Genomic DNA, 18,339 nt, shown 5'->3' on the forward strand with positions numbered 1-18,339 from the left:
GCTTCTGATTGGTTGAAATCACGATGTGATCGATACTTTGGAATTGTGTTTGATTGCATCTATTTATGCGAAAGGCCCTGACATGAAGTCATTGCTGAAAAAGATGTTGTTCAACATAGAACTTGGAAAAATTATAATTGTATAAAGTAATCATTTTATTATGCACATTATTACCCATGTATGATCTTTTTACATACCCTTCAATAAATACAAAATAGATCAGTCCTATTTCAGACCAATATTCATGCCTTCATTCATAATATACAATAATATACAGATATATTACTCAAGACTTATCCAAACTATTCAAACCTAATATGAAATAAAACAACTATTTCCTGCATGTAACCAATATTGATGATATCATTCTACATCTTATGATCCCTACATGTACTTCAAAGTATGATTGACTTTTATATGATTGAACATATACTCATTCACTTTTGAAAATATCATTAGCTCTACAAATTTATAAATACACGAAATAATTAAAAATGGTGCAATTTACACCATGAAATGTATCTGTGTGCTTTTCTTGACTTCAATATCGAGAATTCTTGAATAATCCGAGATCTAATAAAAAAGTTAACCGGACATGGTGGATACAAAATCCAGGCAATGGTAGAGCACCTGCCGCATGAACACGACGCGGGTTTGATCCACAGCTGAGTGATATCAGACAAAAAGGACCTTCTGCCTTCATATCAGGTGCTCAATATGTATAGAATGGAGAAGTAATATTAACGTTATGTTATGCAGGGCCCGCTGGGAGAACATTAAGAGATTAAATTACAATTACGTCGGTAGTAGGAAATACATTGGACATTTGATCTTTTACATTTCATTTTAACAGATATAATCTCAAACTATGGTCTACATGCAAGTTCTGAATACAATATGATTAGACTGATTATGACTGTTTTGTTTTTAAAGTCCCTAATTTATACAAATAAATGACAAATGCCATACTTAGTTTGCATTCTCTTCTTCAAATCACTTACCGGTATTCATGTCAATCTATTATGCCCAGCTATCAACAAGTTAAAAAAGGAGGATAAACGCGAGTTCTAAAGACAGTTAATGCTTTGAACGTAGAATTGATTTTGAAGGTAAATAAATGTATAGGTTTATTTGATATCTTTTTTTAATTAAATAGGTACATGCACATGTTTATATGGCATTCAATACATTAGAATAATGTCTCTAAACATATTGGATACACCTTATTATCCAAAGAGAGGTGGTTGTAAGTAATCAAATACATATAAACACTGTATCATACCCCCTAAACCTCATACATACCATTCCCAATAAGAAAACATTTTTCAACGGTTGTAAATTCTGAAAACATTTACTTTGTGTATCTTGACAAAATAAATTCATCTATATTATCCTCACTATAATTAATGCACTTATCTATTGAATATTTCACCTTTTTACCTTATTTGATCACTCCATTTACATTATGTATGCAAAATTTCCACTATGGGAGTACTAAATCTGTACTTTAGAGCAATATCTGGTTCTTGAAGCTGGATGAGAGTTGTTTATCTGGTAGCAAAATTGCATTCAGCACCACTACTTCTGGGGGAATACTCACATTGGTACCTAGTCATAGAAAAAAAAAGGTTATAAAGTATATTAGCTCTGGTATACACAGAGAATAAATGATATAATTCTACATTTTCACATGGCAAATCATAAAACAGCAAAGAAGAAGCTTATTCTTTTTTCTTTTCTGGAGAAAACAATGGAATATTGGACAAGATTATTTGTATTTTTTGGATCGACTATGAAAAGAAACAAAAAAAAAATGAAATAAGGTAACTTTTGCTCAGGTGGCAAAAAAGAGAAATTCAGATTGCATGCAAAATTTCATGACATCAAAGAAAACATAACATCATCATCATATATCATCTAATGTTCATACACATTCAAGATCCTTCAAAAAAATTGTTTGAAACTGATGAAGCAATATTAACAGTGTACACCTCCACATTAAAAAGAAAAAAAAATCACCGTACATATCTATGCAAGCTGATAGATATACCTGATATCTTATAAAAAAGAAATTTATCCAACAATAATTTTAATTGGCTTATAAAGCTTTGCAAGTGCCTAGTTAAGAATTTGGAGGTGTTTCAATGTAGTGTATGGGAATGTAGGCCTGGCATTCTTGTGTAACATAGAAAATTTACTTCTAAGGCAGAATGAACTGTACATACATGTATGGAAATTTGCATTGGGTTAAACTGTTTCTTTTTTGAGTACTAGTATACATGTAGAGTATATCAGGTTACAGCTGATTGTAATGAATCATGCAAATAGCGAAAGCTGGTTTATGTGTGCATGTGATAATGGGACATGTCAAACGAGGTTAACATCAAATATTAAAAAAAAATACACTATGTTACAATACATAAACACAGGAAAGAATTACTAGAACATGTCAGTTGTGTAAGTAGAGTGGCTCAGAACAAAAAATAAAATGTACAATAATGTACATAGTGTATTATATTAAAATACAAATGTTAAGGCAAGCAATGATGTATGGGATTTACTACAAAGACAAGAAGGGACCAATGCACCTGTGGGAGATGTAAAGATGCATAACATTGCCAATTATAAAAAGACCTTATGAAAAGGTACATACACAGAAGAAATTAACAATTTTTGCAAAAAATAACTTTAACACAATGAACAATTCATTCAATTGACATCAACACCCCCTCTCCCCCCGCAGGAGGGGGATGGGGTGGGGCGTGTTAGGATTTTGACAAAAGATTTTCTGCGTGTCGTCGTGGTAATTGTGGTTTTTTCAAAACCGTGTACGAAAATTATGATTGTGATTTTTTGTATGGTCATTCCCCCCCCCATTTGAAAACTGTTTTGCGGAACCTGAAAAGACCAGGTGGATGACAATGTTTAACCCTGATGCTGTTCACAGAATAGTAAACTACAGTCATACCAATATATCAATCTGATATTACAAAGGCTGATTTCATAACAATGTTCATAAAGTTACCCTTGACTGAATTATGAAGTTCTGAAATGTAAGCACAATTTTTTCCGACATGTGAACAGAATCAGTAAAGTTAAAGTAGTCTTGATAAAGATTTATAAAAAAACACACACTTTCCTCTTGTAATTTAGTGTTTAGTTTAATAATGTTAAGCACCTTAGTCGGTATCTTATTCCTTTGAGAGTGATTTAAGATAAGGATTTTAAAAATTGGACAATATTAAAGCTCTTCTGCTGTTACACATAACTGAAAACTGAAAAACAAAAACTAAGAACAAAAAAGTAATTCCCTCATTTTATTAATACAAACTCTCAATGATGCATGCTTTGCCACATAATACAAATTTCAAGAAAAGAAAAGCACAACACATTAAAAAAAAACAATAAAAAAATATGCAAAATTAGCATTTTCCAACTAAAGCAAGCAAAGCAAGTCTTCATTTTTACTTGAAGAATTCTGATTACGAATATAGCATTACTATTAAAGTGATTTAATAGTATGATTTTGGTGTATAATTAGATGGAATTTATATGCCATTGAAACTTATTTAAAAATACAAAAGAAAACAAAGAAAGTTATTATGTCATCAGATTTTCTAAAAGGTTTACATTCCATCATGCTGCATCACAATGTGCATTCTCTATCCTAGTCAGATAAGATAACCACACACTGCTCTTCAAAGATGACTTTTTGAGCATTGTGAATAGAGTTTGAAAATTTTAGTAGCATTTCCGGACATGATAATTTTATTCCCGACGCTTTGACTCTTCAGGTAAGCTCTTCAACGCAGCTAAAAATCTAATTGCACATTCAATATCAGATAACAAGTACATTCATGCTGCATCATGAAATAAAACAATAACTAAACAATGAAAACCTGGTGATATACCACCTAAACACCATAATAAACACTATAATAACCGATACATCCAGATTGTTATAGTGTAGAGCTTTGACAGCATACCTACATGTAAACGTATGCTAGAGAAGGATCTGGTTTTTGATGCTGTATCCTAGCTCTTTATGAGGCAAGACTATGGAGTTGAGGATGATAACCTCTGGTGGGATCACAACCTTTCCACCTAGATAATATTGGTAGTAGAGTGAGGTAGGTAAAAATGGCTACAAAGTATTATCATATCTTCTGAATGTATGAAGTCATTCAAGCATTGAGAGGAGTGGTAATAATCACGATTTTTATATCCCTTCTATGAATATCCATGAGTATTTTGAATAACTAAGTGGATAGTTGGTATTTTTGTGATTAAAGATAAGTTTAATATATTCCAGAGCATGCTCAGCTTTGTCCGAGAAAAAATATTGAGAACTATTTGGTGCTCTTGCCGAGCCTGGTGCACATCAAACAGCGGGTTGTTTCATGGACAGCCCTCGCGACGTAACTGCGCAAACACTGATAAGATTTTGCTTAGGACAAAATTACCAAGATTTATCATTTAAACTTAAAGAAGGGATATAAACAAAATTATTACCTGTATCAGACATCTGAGCTGTTCATTTACAAAACCTTATTGCCCTAGATTTTTCTATATTACCAGGGGTATTTGTATTTTGCTCGGTCTCTGTGCGCGTATTGACTTTGCATGCAGAGACGATGAAAAATATACCATTGTATCTTCCCTGGTCTAACATCCGGGTATCTGAGGACATGCAGAACGAGATCTATATGCGTCATATTGATCTGTGCAGCACAATATACGTCATAAGGTCAATCAAGATTAACAAAAACTGGATACTGCCATACAGTTTTATTTCTCAAATACATCACACTGGTAAGGCTTAGAGGGCTAGTCTAGAGGCACAGCCTGCTGAACATGAAAAAATAGAATCACATTCTTCATGGGTAAAATATCTAAATTTTCATGATTCTGCTCTAGATGTCTGATTTGGCTTACAATAAAAATATTGACTGGCTCTTCTTTCAAGGAAACATCAAACATATTGCCCTCAAAAAGAGCCATATTTCCCTCGTCTAAAGACTCAGGCCAAAATGATTCTATTGCGGGCAATATGTTTGGTGTTCTCCAACTTCTCCTCAAGGCCAGTGAATATTATATAATTATACATTTGATAGTATTAGTACTTGCAAATCTAAGCACAGATGAATAATTCCTTACTGTATTTTCTCAAAGCCTAATATATTAACATAGCACTGTTTTTCTAAAAATATATTATTTTGCGGCACACAAGTAAAAAGAAAAAATAAGAGAATGTGGAGTGGTGCACAAGACTGAAATGAATACAAGAATTTAGTTTAGATATTGACATCTCTTATAACGCCATACTAATTCACTGGTAAATTACTTCAAATAAAGGTACTACATCTTAAATACATCTTTGTCATGGAGAGGCAATATGTTCTACCCAAGGACCCAAGTAGCAGCATTTTAAAGGACATTTGACAGTATAATGATTTAGTCCCTTCCTAATCATAAATTCTTAGCTACAGCATTAAGCAGATTGTCAAGAATAAATAAACAATTATGAAACAGGAGTGGCTGTACTGTAGAAAAAAGAATTAATCAAAAGAAAAATTAGATAGAAAATTTTATTATATGAGAAAGAGAAAAGATTTTAGTATGTATTATGTCAGCTTGTTAAAACCTTCAGTGAAAAATATGAGGATTCTAATAGGCATACACAATCAAAATGTACATATTGGTTGAGCTTTGAAACCAATGTGAGTATGAAGTGAATTATTAATCACACACAATGTGATAAAAACATACAGGAAAAATATTCTAATTACCATAAATAATCATAAATAATAGGTATTCATTTTTTAAGGATTAAGATTTCATGAAAAATTGGCATGATTTTTAGAATATGATAAGTCGAAGCTTATAGGACGAATGAGCAGTCATTTACATTGTAGCCCCCCCCCCCAAAAAAAAAAATACATAATGCAATGACTTGTATGACCCTATGAGATTATCAATAATAAGCCCAATAATGTGTGTGCATTCTATTACTTGCTAGGAACAGGATAAGAATGATGATCATAATATATGCAGGGTAAAATGAGCCATTTTCTTCATGAAAGTAAGCTGCATTAGCAAAATGGATTGACCTCTTGAAATGATTATCACCTTTCATGCATTTACAATGGAATGAAGTAGGAAAAACAGGTAATGTTTAATAATCAAATAGAGTTCATTATTTGAACTAATTTGAACTTCCATGCATTTACAGTACAAAGATTTTTTTTTAATCCAATGCTTGCAATTGTGATTTAAACCCACAATTTGATGAAACCTTGATAAATGAAACACAAAAATGCTAATGAAAATAATTTACATGTAGATGATTTCCAATCTTACCATGTGTTTATAGCAATTAAATGTATTATGGATGTTGTAGCATTAAAACATACAGACACTTAAATCTTACCCAAGATAGTAATAGATGGGTTGAGTTTTCCTTCTCCATTGAAGAGTGTACCACTATCAATCTTGGCATGGTCTAAGTTGGGGTTAGGGTCATTGGGCGTACCTTCAACTCTTGACCACGCCCCCACCATGCTGTTCCATCCAATGATACTATGCAGGATGCAGCAGTGATCCTAATATATAACAAATAAAGATACACATGATGATCTCATATATCTTAAATTAAGTCCACTTAATGAATTCAAACTTTCCTTGTATCGCATAGAAATCACGTCTAATGGTTTAGTGGTTTCATAAGTAAGCCTCCAGAATTGGACAGGGCCATTTTTACAACTAAAAAGTGACAAAGGGAGGGGGGTTGAGTGACTCAGTCCAACCTGTGATTCAATTTACCCAGAACTTGGTGATTTAATTCCTGAAATCAATGATGTCGGTACACACACAGCCTATCTACAATGTACAAGAATACCTTGACAGAGCTACATTTTAAAAAATGTTTCATTTATACATTTATGAAAATTTCAAGGAAATTCATTGCTTCTCATTTTCTTTCTTATTCCCTACAATGTTTAATAGATATTTGACACCATGATCGATAGATTGCTTTATCAAATTTGTAATTAAATTGTGGACCCAAGCCAATTTCGGATCATGGGCCTATTTTCTCCTTCATCAATTCCGATGCACTTCTTCATTTTGTAATCTTACATTTGTTTCATTGTTTTCGAATATCAATTTAATCACACTGTTATGATGGATGTTCTTGAATACTAACCGCTCATTAGATTTCGAGCAAAGTTGAAAATCATAAAATTTGTAAAGTGGTGTCTGAGAATATGAAAATAATAAGAAGAATTTAACAATAAACATACTGATTCAGCGTGTGTAGTAGATTCATACCAAATATCGGTTTTGATCTGAATTGTTTTGATTTGACTCACCTGTAGTGTAGCACCTTCTAGAACAATAGATTCTCTGACTCTGACCCCAGCTCCAATTGTTGCATTGGCTCCTATTGTCACATTTGGACCAAGCTAAAAAATACACATGAACAGAAAAATATGAAATAATAATTCATTAATTCCAATCATATTACCATATATCATTGACCATATTAGAGTACATGTAAGTTATGTTCTATTCCCACTTATTTATGAATTTACATACATGTATAAAGAAGAACAAAACAATAACAAAGAGAAGAAAAGAGAAGATAAATCAAAGAGCACCAAGAAGAAACAAGTGGAATGACTCTGGCCGTCTCACCTGCATCACGCGGTTCAATATAGCAGCAGTGCTGACTTTGAATACTACTCTAACTCGCACAAGATGTTCAGTGATACATGGTTACTCTTATGTCCACTTTTTATGAACTAGACCAATAAACTTACAGAGATATGATGGTTATTTAACAGATACACCCAATTCGGCCAAAGTTCATTGACCTTTGACCTTGGTCATGTGACCTGAAACGTGCACAGGATGTTCAGTGATACTTGATTACTCTAATGTCCAAGTTTAACGAACTAGACCAATAAACTTTCAAAGTTATGATGGTAATTCAACAGATACCCCGATTCGGCCAAAGTTCATTGACCCTAAATGACCTTTGACCTTGATCATGTGACCTGAAACTCAAACAGGATATTCAGTGATACTTGATTACTCTTATGTACAAGTTTCATGAATCAGATCCATAAACTTTCAAAGTTATGATGGTAATTCAACAGATACACCCAATTCGGCCAAAGTTCATTGACCCTAAATGACCTTTGACCTTGGTCATGTGACGTGAAACTCATGCAGGATGTTCAGTGATACTTGATTAACCTTATGGCCAAGTTTTATTAACTAGGTCCATATACTTTCTAAGTTATGACGTCATTTCAAAAACTTAACCTCAGGTTAAGATTTGATGTTGACGCCGCCGCCGTCGGAAAAGCGGCGCCTATAGTCTCACTTTGCTTCGCAGGTGAGACAAAAAGGAGGAGGAGAAAGAGGAAAAGGACGGACATGAAGAAAAAAAGAGGAACAACAATAACCCCGACCCTGGTGCCACAGAAATGTTAATATAATCAATAGCATATTCACAATTGTTGATTATAATTTCTATTGAGGAGAACATAGAAGATGATAGTATTAGAATAAAATATACCCCACAATAGAAGAAAATCTAAACAGAAGAAGAGAAATAACCTTACTGTAGCTGTTGGATCAACGGTAGCAGTAGGATGTATGTAGACATCTCCTCTTATCGATGGCCCTGTTTCTGATTTAGGATTGGATAATCTGTCTGGATGTGTTTCATGGTACAGACTAAGATATAACCTGTTAGCATAGATTGCTGACCTATAACATAAAAGATAAATAATACAAGGGTACATAGGTGCGACGAGTTAGACGACCGTCAAAACCAGTGATCTAGCTGTGGCAAGCCGATGTCAAATAATCTGTAACAGCGCATATGGAATTTATCAGCATTTTTAGTACTGTATATGTGTTTAAACATGAGTTCAATAATAATACCTAATTTAATTTTGACTTGCCTATTAAAGTGATACTAGTAAAACTCCTAAACTTTGCATTGTGTGATTTTTCATTTGAAAAATGATTCAAGTGGTATTGGTCAGAATTAGTTAGTCAGAATGGCCTATTTTATACTTCTGAATACACTAAAGTGCGTATCAAAAAAAGTTTACACTTTGAAAAAACCCTGTAAAATTATAAATTTGTAATATCCTGAAGATTTTTCCACATTTAAACATTGGTACAGATGCATTTAAGCAAATGACGATATAACTATCGAAAAATATTTCCGCTTGAGTGAGCACCACTTACTTTTGAAAAGTTAGTGAAAAATGATTTGCGCAGAACTTTAAAATAGCTACGGTATGCGAATAAAAGTAAACCTTTTTCATGAAGAACACGTAGAATTTAGCAAGTAAAATTGATTTTAAGATATCTTTGACCTTTTTTAACTTCGAAGAGTGCATTGCACCCCGCCCCACTCCCCCACACACCAAGGCCATCAAGACGATATTTGATTTACACTGAGCTGTGATTTACATAAAATGAATTAGGCTTGATTTTCATTTTTTTAATCATTGTCAAGCTTGGGAAAAGTGTGGAGAAACAAGTATTAAATGAAAAATTAAATGTCAACCCACTTTAAATAACAGAAACTTAGTGAAAAAGTGCTGGAGATGTCTGATGTAAACTTTTGTTTAGATTCAGTTATGTCCTCAGATCCAGCTGGCACAAAAAGGGTAAAAGTTGTGCTTACTAAGTGTTGAAATTTCAATTTGGGTGGCAAATTTGTTTAAAAATGCTTGAATGTGTCTGTTTTATCTTAATTGACTAAAAGTGCAAGGGAAATGTAGGAAAAATGTGTCGCAGGGTAAGTTTGATTTCTCCCTTTCCCCTTGACACTGCGTGAAAACGAGCATTTCTGCGCAGATTTCTGCGAGCTTTACAAAAATAGACAGTGCTCACTCAAGTGTAACATTCTGTCAAAACTTTTACTTTCATCAGATAGATGAGACCCAAACCAAAGATTATATGTGAAAAAATTACCCACATGTTGTATATTTTTTAATTCCCAGAGCTTTTTCAAAGTGTAAACTTTTTTTGATACGCACTGTATAAAAATAGCTGTACATAAAAATGGATGTACCAACAAAAGAAAATGTTTTGATAGTGTAAATTCATCCTATTTTTTCTTTATTACATTGAAATGTGTTCTTCCTGAAAACCAAAATATTCCCCTTATTTTGAATTCAGATCAATTAAAAACTGGATAAACTCTTGTGTTAATACTTGATATTCTATATTCATGAACAGGATATGCCTACATAGTGTGTTCAACTTTGGAGCTAATTTGATTATCCCTTCTAGGATAGCTTTAAAGAGTTTTAATCCTCTTTTTTTTTCACCTTCAAACAATAGTAGGAGGGTAAATAAAGGTGCTTCAATGGACTGGTAAACTCCAATCTCTCATTTCTAAAAAGCAGGATTTTACGGTGGAAAAGAAATTATTACTACCCATTTAATATGGGTTAGGATTTTCCAATATAAATTTTAAAGCTGAGATCTCCTCTTTCATTAAAAACATTGAAATCAAAATTAATTTCTGGTGACTTTATGTGGATTTGCCATGCCTGGTTACATATTTGACTTCAGGTTCAGTAAACTATGATGCATCACATCATTTTCAAAATATCATTGCAGTAGTCTCCCTGGCCATAACAAAAAAAAATCCATGTATCATATAGAGATCTCAATTAAATTTGTTTCTTACCCTGCAGATTTAATTTGGCTCCAGAAGTTATTTGTCTTGAATGTGAAGAGTTTTCCTGTGCTTGCTAGCGGTGCTAGGATGTCTTGCTCAAGGCGTATTGTGTCCTTTGATGGGAATAAGGGGTCTCCACTGTAAATGAAAGACAAGGAAATTAAAGTTCCATTACCAAAGCAGGTATGACATATTCTCTCAACCATACTTAAATTTGGGTAACACATTTTCTAAGAAATATTCTTTAAGGCATTGGGAGCCATAGTATGACAAATATTGCTGAAAGTGAAATATATTTATGCTTGGTACAAATATACATAATTCTTGTGTGAAAGATATCTTTTTACAAAATTCATTCACAAATCAGAATAAAAATATTTTCATGACATCAAAGAAAAACATAAAAAGAATAACTTGAGAATGGCAGCTGGAGTAAGAACAATCTCAAGATGAATACCACCCAAACATGAGATGAAGTCCACTCAAAAGATCAAACAAGTGACTCATCATATATGTCATCAAAACTTAGAAATCAGGTTTTTACTCATACACTTTATAAATTGATTAATTTGAAATATAGAAATTACCATTCAAATAAGTTTCTAAATTTGTGTATCATGTCATGAATCAAAGAGCCAAGAAATTGATTCTAGACTCTAGGTTGGATGTATATTTTGTATAGAATTTGCACTTAAAATTAAACTTGTGAACGTTCATTCACCTGACATGCAAGCATAACATGATGCCTTACTTTGGAACAAAGAACCTGGATGTCAAAGTTGCATACCAATTATTCTTAAAATTGTCTTTACACTAGTCTAGACAACCATGCCGAGATGTATGTCTGTTTTCTATTTCCCCAAAACTATTTCTCTTTGAATTGGTACACACGGTAGGTATGGCATTTCATTTATGGAACCAAGATGGACCTACTTGAGTACTTCATCCTGGTTTTGCTGGAAAGCTTTTCCAATATGCTGAAAGATCTCTGGAGGAAAGACGTATAGTCCACAATTGATCACAGTGCTAACAAATGTCTGTGGCTTCTCTACATAATGCATGACCTAGAAAAACAAGGAAAGGAATATGTGATCCTTCGAATTAGAATCATTCACCTAAAATGTATTACTTTATAAAACTTAGTACAGATCCACTATAATTGATATTTTATTCATTATTAGACTTGGGCAATAACGCCGTAATGGGATAATCACATACTGGTAAATAAATTTCAAACACACAAGAGATTACTGTTTATTCCACATTCACTGGTGCCTCTCGCATGTCTCTTAGACATAGAGCAGATTAGAAACTTAAGGAATGCAAGTCGAATCATATACCCTTTTCACAGCTTACATTGAAATCAAACTCTATACATGTAGCTCACAAGACCACACAAACCATAAAGGAAAGAAAATAAATAATTTTGAGGGCTGTCTTAATTAAAACAATAAGATTTATAATGTAATCTGACCGAGGGTCTAAGAAACATTATTGAATCTTACAGAATATTATCACTAAAATCTATTATGAATCTAAGATCTAGTCTACAATTGTGAAGTAAATGTTGGATAATGGAAATACTTTCACTAACCTCATGTGTATTCTCATTCTCCACCAAACATCCATAAGAAAGACTTTGGTCCCTTGTTGCCTATGGAGAAAAAAAAGAAAGAAAAAAAAATCCATCGAATTAAACTTCGAACACTGAAATGGCTTTCAAACAGACAATGATCGAATACATATCTAGACCTGTCAACCATGAAAGATATGAAATTGGGGAAAAACATGCCAATATGTATTTTTTGCAAGGGTTTGGGGAGGGCATGTGAGAGAATGCCCTTGTAAAAATATACTCATTTTTCATTGCACCCCCTTCCAACCTTACGCCATCACCTCTTGGAATAATCTTGTCCCAATACTAGCAGTTGGCAGGTACAGCATGCTTACATCCGAAAGGGGGAGATTATCCAACTGGTTGAATATTTTCAAATAGGGTACATTTGACATACAAATTCGAGCATCTATCGTCTTCATAAACTTACCTCGGTTGAAAGCATTGTATAGTGAACATCCTGTGACACCTTCTCATGGAAGTCCCACAGGTCAGCCAGAGGGAACTTGCAGCACACGTCACCATTGAAGACTAAGAACCCTTTGGGCTGTCCACTCAGTATCTGGTCTCTGAAATGGTAGAGCCCTCCTGCAGTTCCTAGAGCTGTATACTCCTGAAGGTACCTGGTGATCAAGAATGTCCATACTGTAATATGGTACTCGTAATCTACTCCGATTAATCATGCCTAAATTGTAAGGTTGTATTCTCTTTGGATTGTTATGATAGGGAGGATAACAGAATGATATTTGCAAATTTTTGGCATTCAATACTTGCTGGTTACCCACGATCATGGATTATATCCATAATGATAAAAAGATTACTGTTATAATACGTTGGTTTAAGGTCGGAACTAATTCTTCGTGAATCACAAAGAAGTAAAGATTATATTCATTCCTTTATAACAATTAACTTTTCTGAACATGGACTTAAGAACAAGCGTAGTATTACCTGATGTTAAACTTGAACTCTCTCTGTGTTGATGTGATAAATCTATTGAGAGAGTCACTAGGCTGGTATGTTCCAATCAACAGAACATCTTGGATATCTGGAAGCTGAAAAAAGAGCAAAAATGGAAAGAGATCACAGAACTGTTTATTCAACTTTAAGAAAGATGTATACATCTCTATACATATTGTAGATTAATCATCAATCGTGGCTTTGCATAAATTAACAGCATGGCATTAAAAATGTTGATTGGATGAGCAATATTGACATGATGAAAATAATTGATTCCTTTTTACTACTGTACAGTAAGTTCCATATCAGAAAGGAAATTTACTGAGCAATTCAAATTTTGATGAAATAGTGCACGTGAACAAAAAGGAAAATTTAAAGATGCTAAAAATGAATTATTTGGAGGGTCTCAATACGTCAATCATTTTCTAAATTACATGTGTGCATGGCTGGGTATTCAACATGTTGAGATCAAATGCAACTACCCAAATAAACACAATCTTTTTTTTTTTCACTTTCAATTTCCAAATACACCTTTTGACAGAGGCATGTATTTCATACTTGCACATGATTGTTACATTTGTTGAAAATCACTTAATTCACAAAACTGGTCTAGATCATGTATTGACAGAATATTGCTAGATGTCTTTAGAATAACAGACACAAAAGTATTTTACCTTGCTGCACGCTTCTATGTGATGATAGATGATGGGGAATCCAGCAACTGGAAACAAAGGTTTTGGAAGCTCTAGGGACAGAGGTCGAAAGCGAGTACCTGAAATTGAAGTTGATTTCATGAACAGAATCTTTTCTACTTTCAAAACCTACATGTACAAAATCAAAGTGTGATATTACATAATTCAGGCCATTATTAAGGTCAATAAAGTTCACTCATTAGCTTTATGTCAGAATCTATTACAAAATTTGATGTTTTAACAAAAAAATCAAATTTTTGCTTAATACTTGCTCACTCACTGGCAAAATTTCTGATAAATTTTGCCCGATACGCCGTACTATCTAGCCCCCTCAAATTTTTTAGTTAGTTACGCCACCTGACTACCCTTAGTGCTAACACTTTAGCATGAGAAAGGGAAATTATAAGATACTGAAATGGCAAAAAACGGCAGGAAGATTAAAAAGTGCTAAAAGTAAATGTCCCGCTTCAACCACTGAACTGAAAATACGTATTTCTAGTTCAGTGGTTGAAGCGGGACATTTTAGCACTTTTAATCTAGAACCGCTCATGATTTTGCCGCCCTCTATACGCATCACGTAACTAGGTTGCATTAACAAAGGATCAAAGATGGCGATGTCAACAAATGTGAGTAAACTCTCTTCTACTTTTATTTTTTCATCGCCTTTTGGTGATATTTTGTAACCATAACTATCCATTTTTTGCCAACCAATATTTTTACCCATGCCATGTACAGAAGTGTTAACCTCAGATTCTAAACATAACTAGCAGTTTGGCGCATTTTTATAGTTGCCTTTTCCTTTGGTGCGTGGGAGCCTATATATTCGAGCGCCAGGCATTAGGGGAGTAACCATACGTAGAGTATTTAACTTTACTCCCCAGGCGCCTCCAGGCTAAGAAGGAGAGAACTTTTAAGTATTCGTTTTTTGACCGAGGTTCCAGTCTGTGCCTCGATGTCAGGAAACTGCCACTCGTTAGACCTTCATCAATATAATCGTGGTAAGTGCATGATTTCTGTTTTCACAATTCATTTGGAGAAATATTTAGACCATAAATCACGCTAGTCCCGTGAGTATGGTCAAATACACGGTAAGCCCCTGGCCTGGGCTAGAACTTAAGCTCCCTAACCTACACTAGACCAAAAGCTTCGGTCTCTGTTTTTTTGTTGTTCAGCTGAACTTCGCTGGCTTCACTCACCAAATACAGAGACCGAAGTTCTAGCGCGATCTGTACAGGGGACTCAATGGCCATATGTTTATGTACTTAAGATCGGATAAAACGGGGAAGTGAATTTGCGCGACAGCCGAGGCAAGTCACTGTTTTTGTTCCTTTTAACTTCATTTTTCTCCGTTTTTTGGCAATTAATCATGCCAAGAGGGCCGAGGGAATATAAATTTGCATTTTTTTTGGTCACGTTAATTTTCAAAATTTTTATTAAAATATTAGGCCTAATTAAAGACAAAAATTGAAAAGCCCCGACAGGGGGATTTTGCACTGCAAGTCCCCTAATGGTGGCTGCACGATAGCGAGCCGTCTGTGTACGAGGAGTAAATAAACAAAGGCAGTGTATACAGCCACACGCGTGTGTCTTTACCATCCAGCCACACGCGTGTGGTTATATCCAGAACACCTATCTGTGGATACCGCCACACGCCGCCAGTAATAACAGTAAAACACGTATGTAGGTCTGACCGTCTATATCACGATCAAAATAACCTCATTTCTTCATTAAATTCTTACATTCTAAACCCCTTTGATATCCTTAGATCGTTTCAATTTCATTCTCACCGTCTTCTCTCCTTGCTTTTCTTGTCTTGTTACAAACGGTCGTCTGTTTAACAGCAAATTCTCTTTTTCTACTTGTGTCGATTCTGGCTTCCTTCGCGGTGGCAGACCCATACAGCGTTAGCGCAGCGCAGTAGTAGACATACACAGTTTGGACCAAGTGTTTAGCATGCACGAATCCCGAGTTTCGTACGTACGCACGTACGCGCACATAGCCTAGAGTCAGTAGAGAATCGACACAAGTAGAAAAAGTGTGGAAATTTGCTATTTAACAGGCGGCCTTTTGTAACAAGACAAGAAAAGCAAGGAAAGAAGACAGTGAGAATGAAATTGAAACGATTTAAAGAAATCAGAGTGGTTTAGAATGTAAGAATTTAATGAAGAAATGAGGTTATTTTGATCGTGATATAGACGGTCAGACCTACATACCGTAAGGGCACTAGTATTCAACCCGGCATAATTCAAAGATTTTGAGATATTTCCAAAAATATTTAGAAATATGGAAACTACCTTAATTTCATACCTTTGTAATTTCCAGGGTAATCTGTTGTTGGTATTTTCTTTATCAATCTGTCGACTGTATGCGCGTAGGATCGAATTATGCGCCGATGGCCTTTTGCACTGAATTGCACTAGTATTCAACCTAGTGAGGATAGATAGCAAATCTCAAAAGGGTTTATATTGGTAAATTAGATCTAGATCTATGTAAGTCTCTGGTTTGATTAATTCCCCGTTTGGTCTCATCTCAAATGGTCTAGTCCATAGTCGGATGGGACAAGGGCAGATTGAGAGACAGGACCATCTTTCATCGCTAGGTTGAATACTAGTGCAGACGGGTTGAATACTAGTGCAAAAAACCGTCGCCGTATAATTCGATCGCCCGCGCACACAGTCGACTGGTTGAAGAAAAAAATAACGGAAAAAGAATAACCAGCATTTGCTCTTAGAAATAAGACGGGTCTGAAATTCAGGTAAATTCTATGTTTCTATATATTTGAGGAAACTCTCCAAACGGGTTGAATACTAGTGCCCTTACGGTACGCGTTTTACTGTTATTACTGGCGGCGTGTGGCGGTATCCACAGATAGGTGTTCTGGATATAACCACACGCGTGTGGCTGGATGGTAAAGACACACGCGTGTGGCTGTATACACTGCCATAAAAAAAATGTTAAAAAAACTCCTCGAAACAGACGGCTGCTAGCTGTCTAAGCCTACACCAAGAAAAACATGTGGGACCGAACAAAAACTACGCTAGAGACCGGCTTCATTGAAACAGTCTATGATTACCTTTTTGAGGCCCTCCAATTAATATCACAGCCTTCAGCATCTCGAATACCTTTCCTTTCAACGAATCAAAATAAAATTTCTTCTAATGTAGTTAACTTTAGTCTCTTAACTTAAAGACCAAAATATGGTCTTTTCTTCCCGTATCTGTTGACGTGGATTGTCAACAATTTGAAGTGAGAGACTTGACTAGACTTGTAAAAATAGCACTAAGGTGTCGTCAAACAGACATTTTGGTGATCAAATCGGTTCACAAATTCATATTGTAAGGTCTGCCTATCGATTACTCTGTGCACCCCCGCCTGCCTGTGACACAGTGGCATAGGCGTCAGCGCAAAGAATTATCCCCGGGGACTATCCTTTATTCAGCTCAGGGGGGGGGGCATGGGGACATCTGCGCTGATGCTCATTCACCGGGGGCAAGTCTTATTTTCACCATTGACTACTCCTCAGGCCCCCCCCCCAAAAAAATCCATCCAAATTCCAAAAAGAAGAACAGTAACATTATATATTAAAGGTCGAGCCCACCCCACAAAAAAGGTTGATTTGAATAAATAGAGAAAATCAAATCAGTATAACGCTAAATATTTCATCGAAATCGGATATAAATTAAGAAAGTTATAACATTATAGACTTTCGCTTATTTTTCACAAAACAGTAATATGCACAACCCCGTGCACAACTCAGTGACATGCAAATGAGACAGTCGATGGCCCTCACTCACTATTTCTTTTGTTTTTTATTGTTTGAATTATACAATATTTCATTTTTTCAATACAGATTTGACAATAAAGACCAACTTGACTGAACCACAATGCTTCACAGTATTAAACAAAGTTCCACATGTGGAAAGAACTAATCATTGTTCCACTTGATAATGAGGAGAATACTAGAATATTTCCTATTTCATACTATGAAATAAAAAAGAAAAAATGAGTGGATGAAGTCATCAGTCTCTTCATTTGCTTACCGACCAGGATTGTTATGTGGATGAAGCAAAATTTTGAAAAATAATTTTTTTATTTTACATCCGATTTTGACAAAATTTTCAGTGATAATTACGCTTGTTGGAATTACTTTTTATTCCAATCAACTCTTTGTCGGGTTAATCATAGATCTAAACGATAAAAAGTGAAAAAATGTCAATAGTAATTCCTTTTCGTGAAAAAGTAGGCCTACTTTTGATAGGAAATGATCTATTTATTGCATCTGGAATAGCATACCCACATGTCATTGTGAAGTAGGCTGACAATTATTCTCTAATGTAATGGGGTAACTCATTGATCTT

The 18,339-nt window shown here is 34.7% G+C and overlaps 1 protein-coding gene across 3 annotated transcripts; it reads right to left on the reverse strand.

The window, feature by feature from the left end:
- Window positions 1-1,326: 1,326 nt before the first annotated feature.
- On the reverse strand, window positions 1,327-17,303 carry LOC121423370 (mannose-1-phosphate guanyltransferase alpha-A-like). 3 transcript variants are annotated; one of them, XM_041618737.1, is made up of 12 exons: window positions 17,055-17,302; window positions 13,964-14,061; window positions 13,281-13,384; window positions 12,763-12,955; window positions 12,312-12,371; window positions 11,651-11,781; window positions 10,727-10,855; window positions 8,631-8,778; window positions 7,371-7,463; window positions 6,431-6,602; window positions 3,991-4,104; window positions 1,517-1,608 (listed from the first exon to the last, which is right to left on the reverse strand). In XM_041618737.1, exons 1-11 carry the CDS (start codon window positions 17,092-17,094, stop codon window positions 4,004-4,006), a joined length of 1,269 nt encoding a protein of 422 aa, XP_041474671.1. In that variant the 5' UTR covers window positions 17,095-17,302; the 3' UTR covers window positions 1,517-1,608; window positions 3,991-4,003. The 3 variants fall into 3 exon arrangements, with proteins under 3 accessions (XP_041474668.1, XP_041474671.1, XP_041474672.1); XM_041618738.1 differs by having other exon boundaries at window positions 1,533-1,608; window positions 3,987-4,104; window positions 17,055-17,303; XM_041618734.1 differs by lacking the exon at window positions 3,991-4,104 and having other exon boundaries at window positions 1,327-1,608; window positions 17,055-17,295.
- Between the last annotated feature and the right edge of the window lie 1,036 nt (window positions 17,304-18,339).

The sequence above is a fragment of the Lytechinus variegatus genome, chromosome 1 (genome assembly GCF_018143015.1).
Source record: "Lytechinus variegatus isolate NC3 chromosome 1, Lvar_3.0, whole genome shotgun sequence".
Lineage (NCBI taxonomy): Eukaryota > Metazoa > Echinodermata > Echinoidea > Temnopleuroida > Toxopneustidae > Lytechinus > Lytechinus variegatus.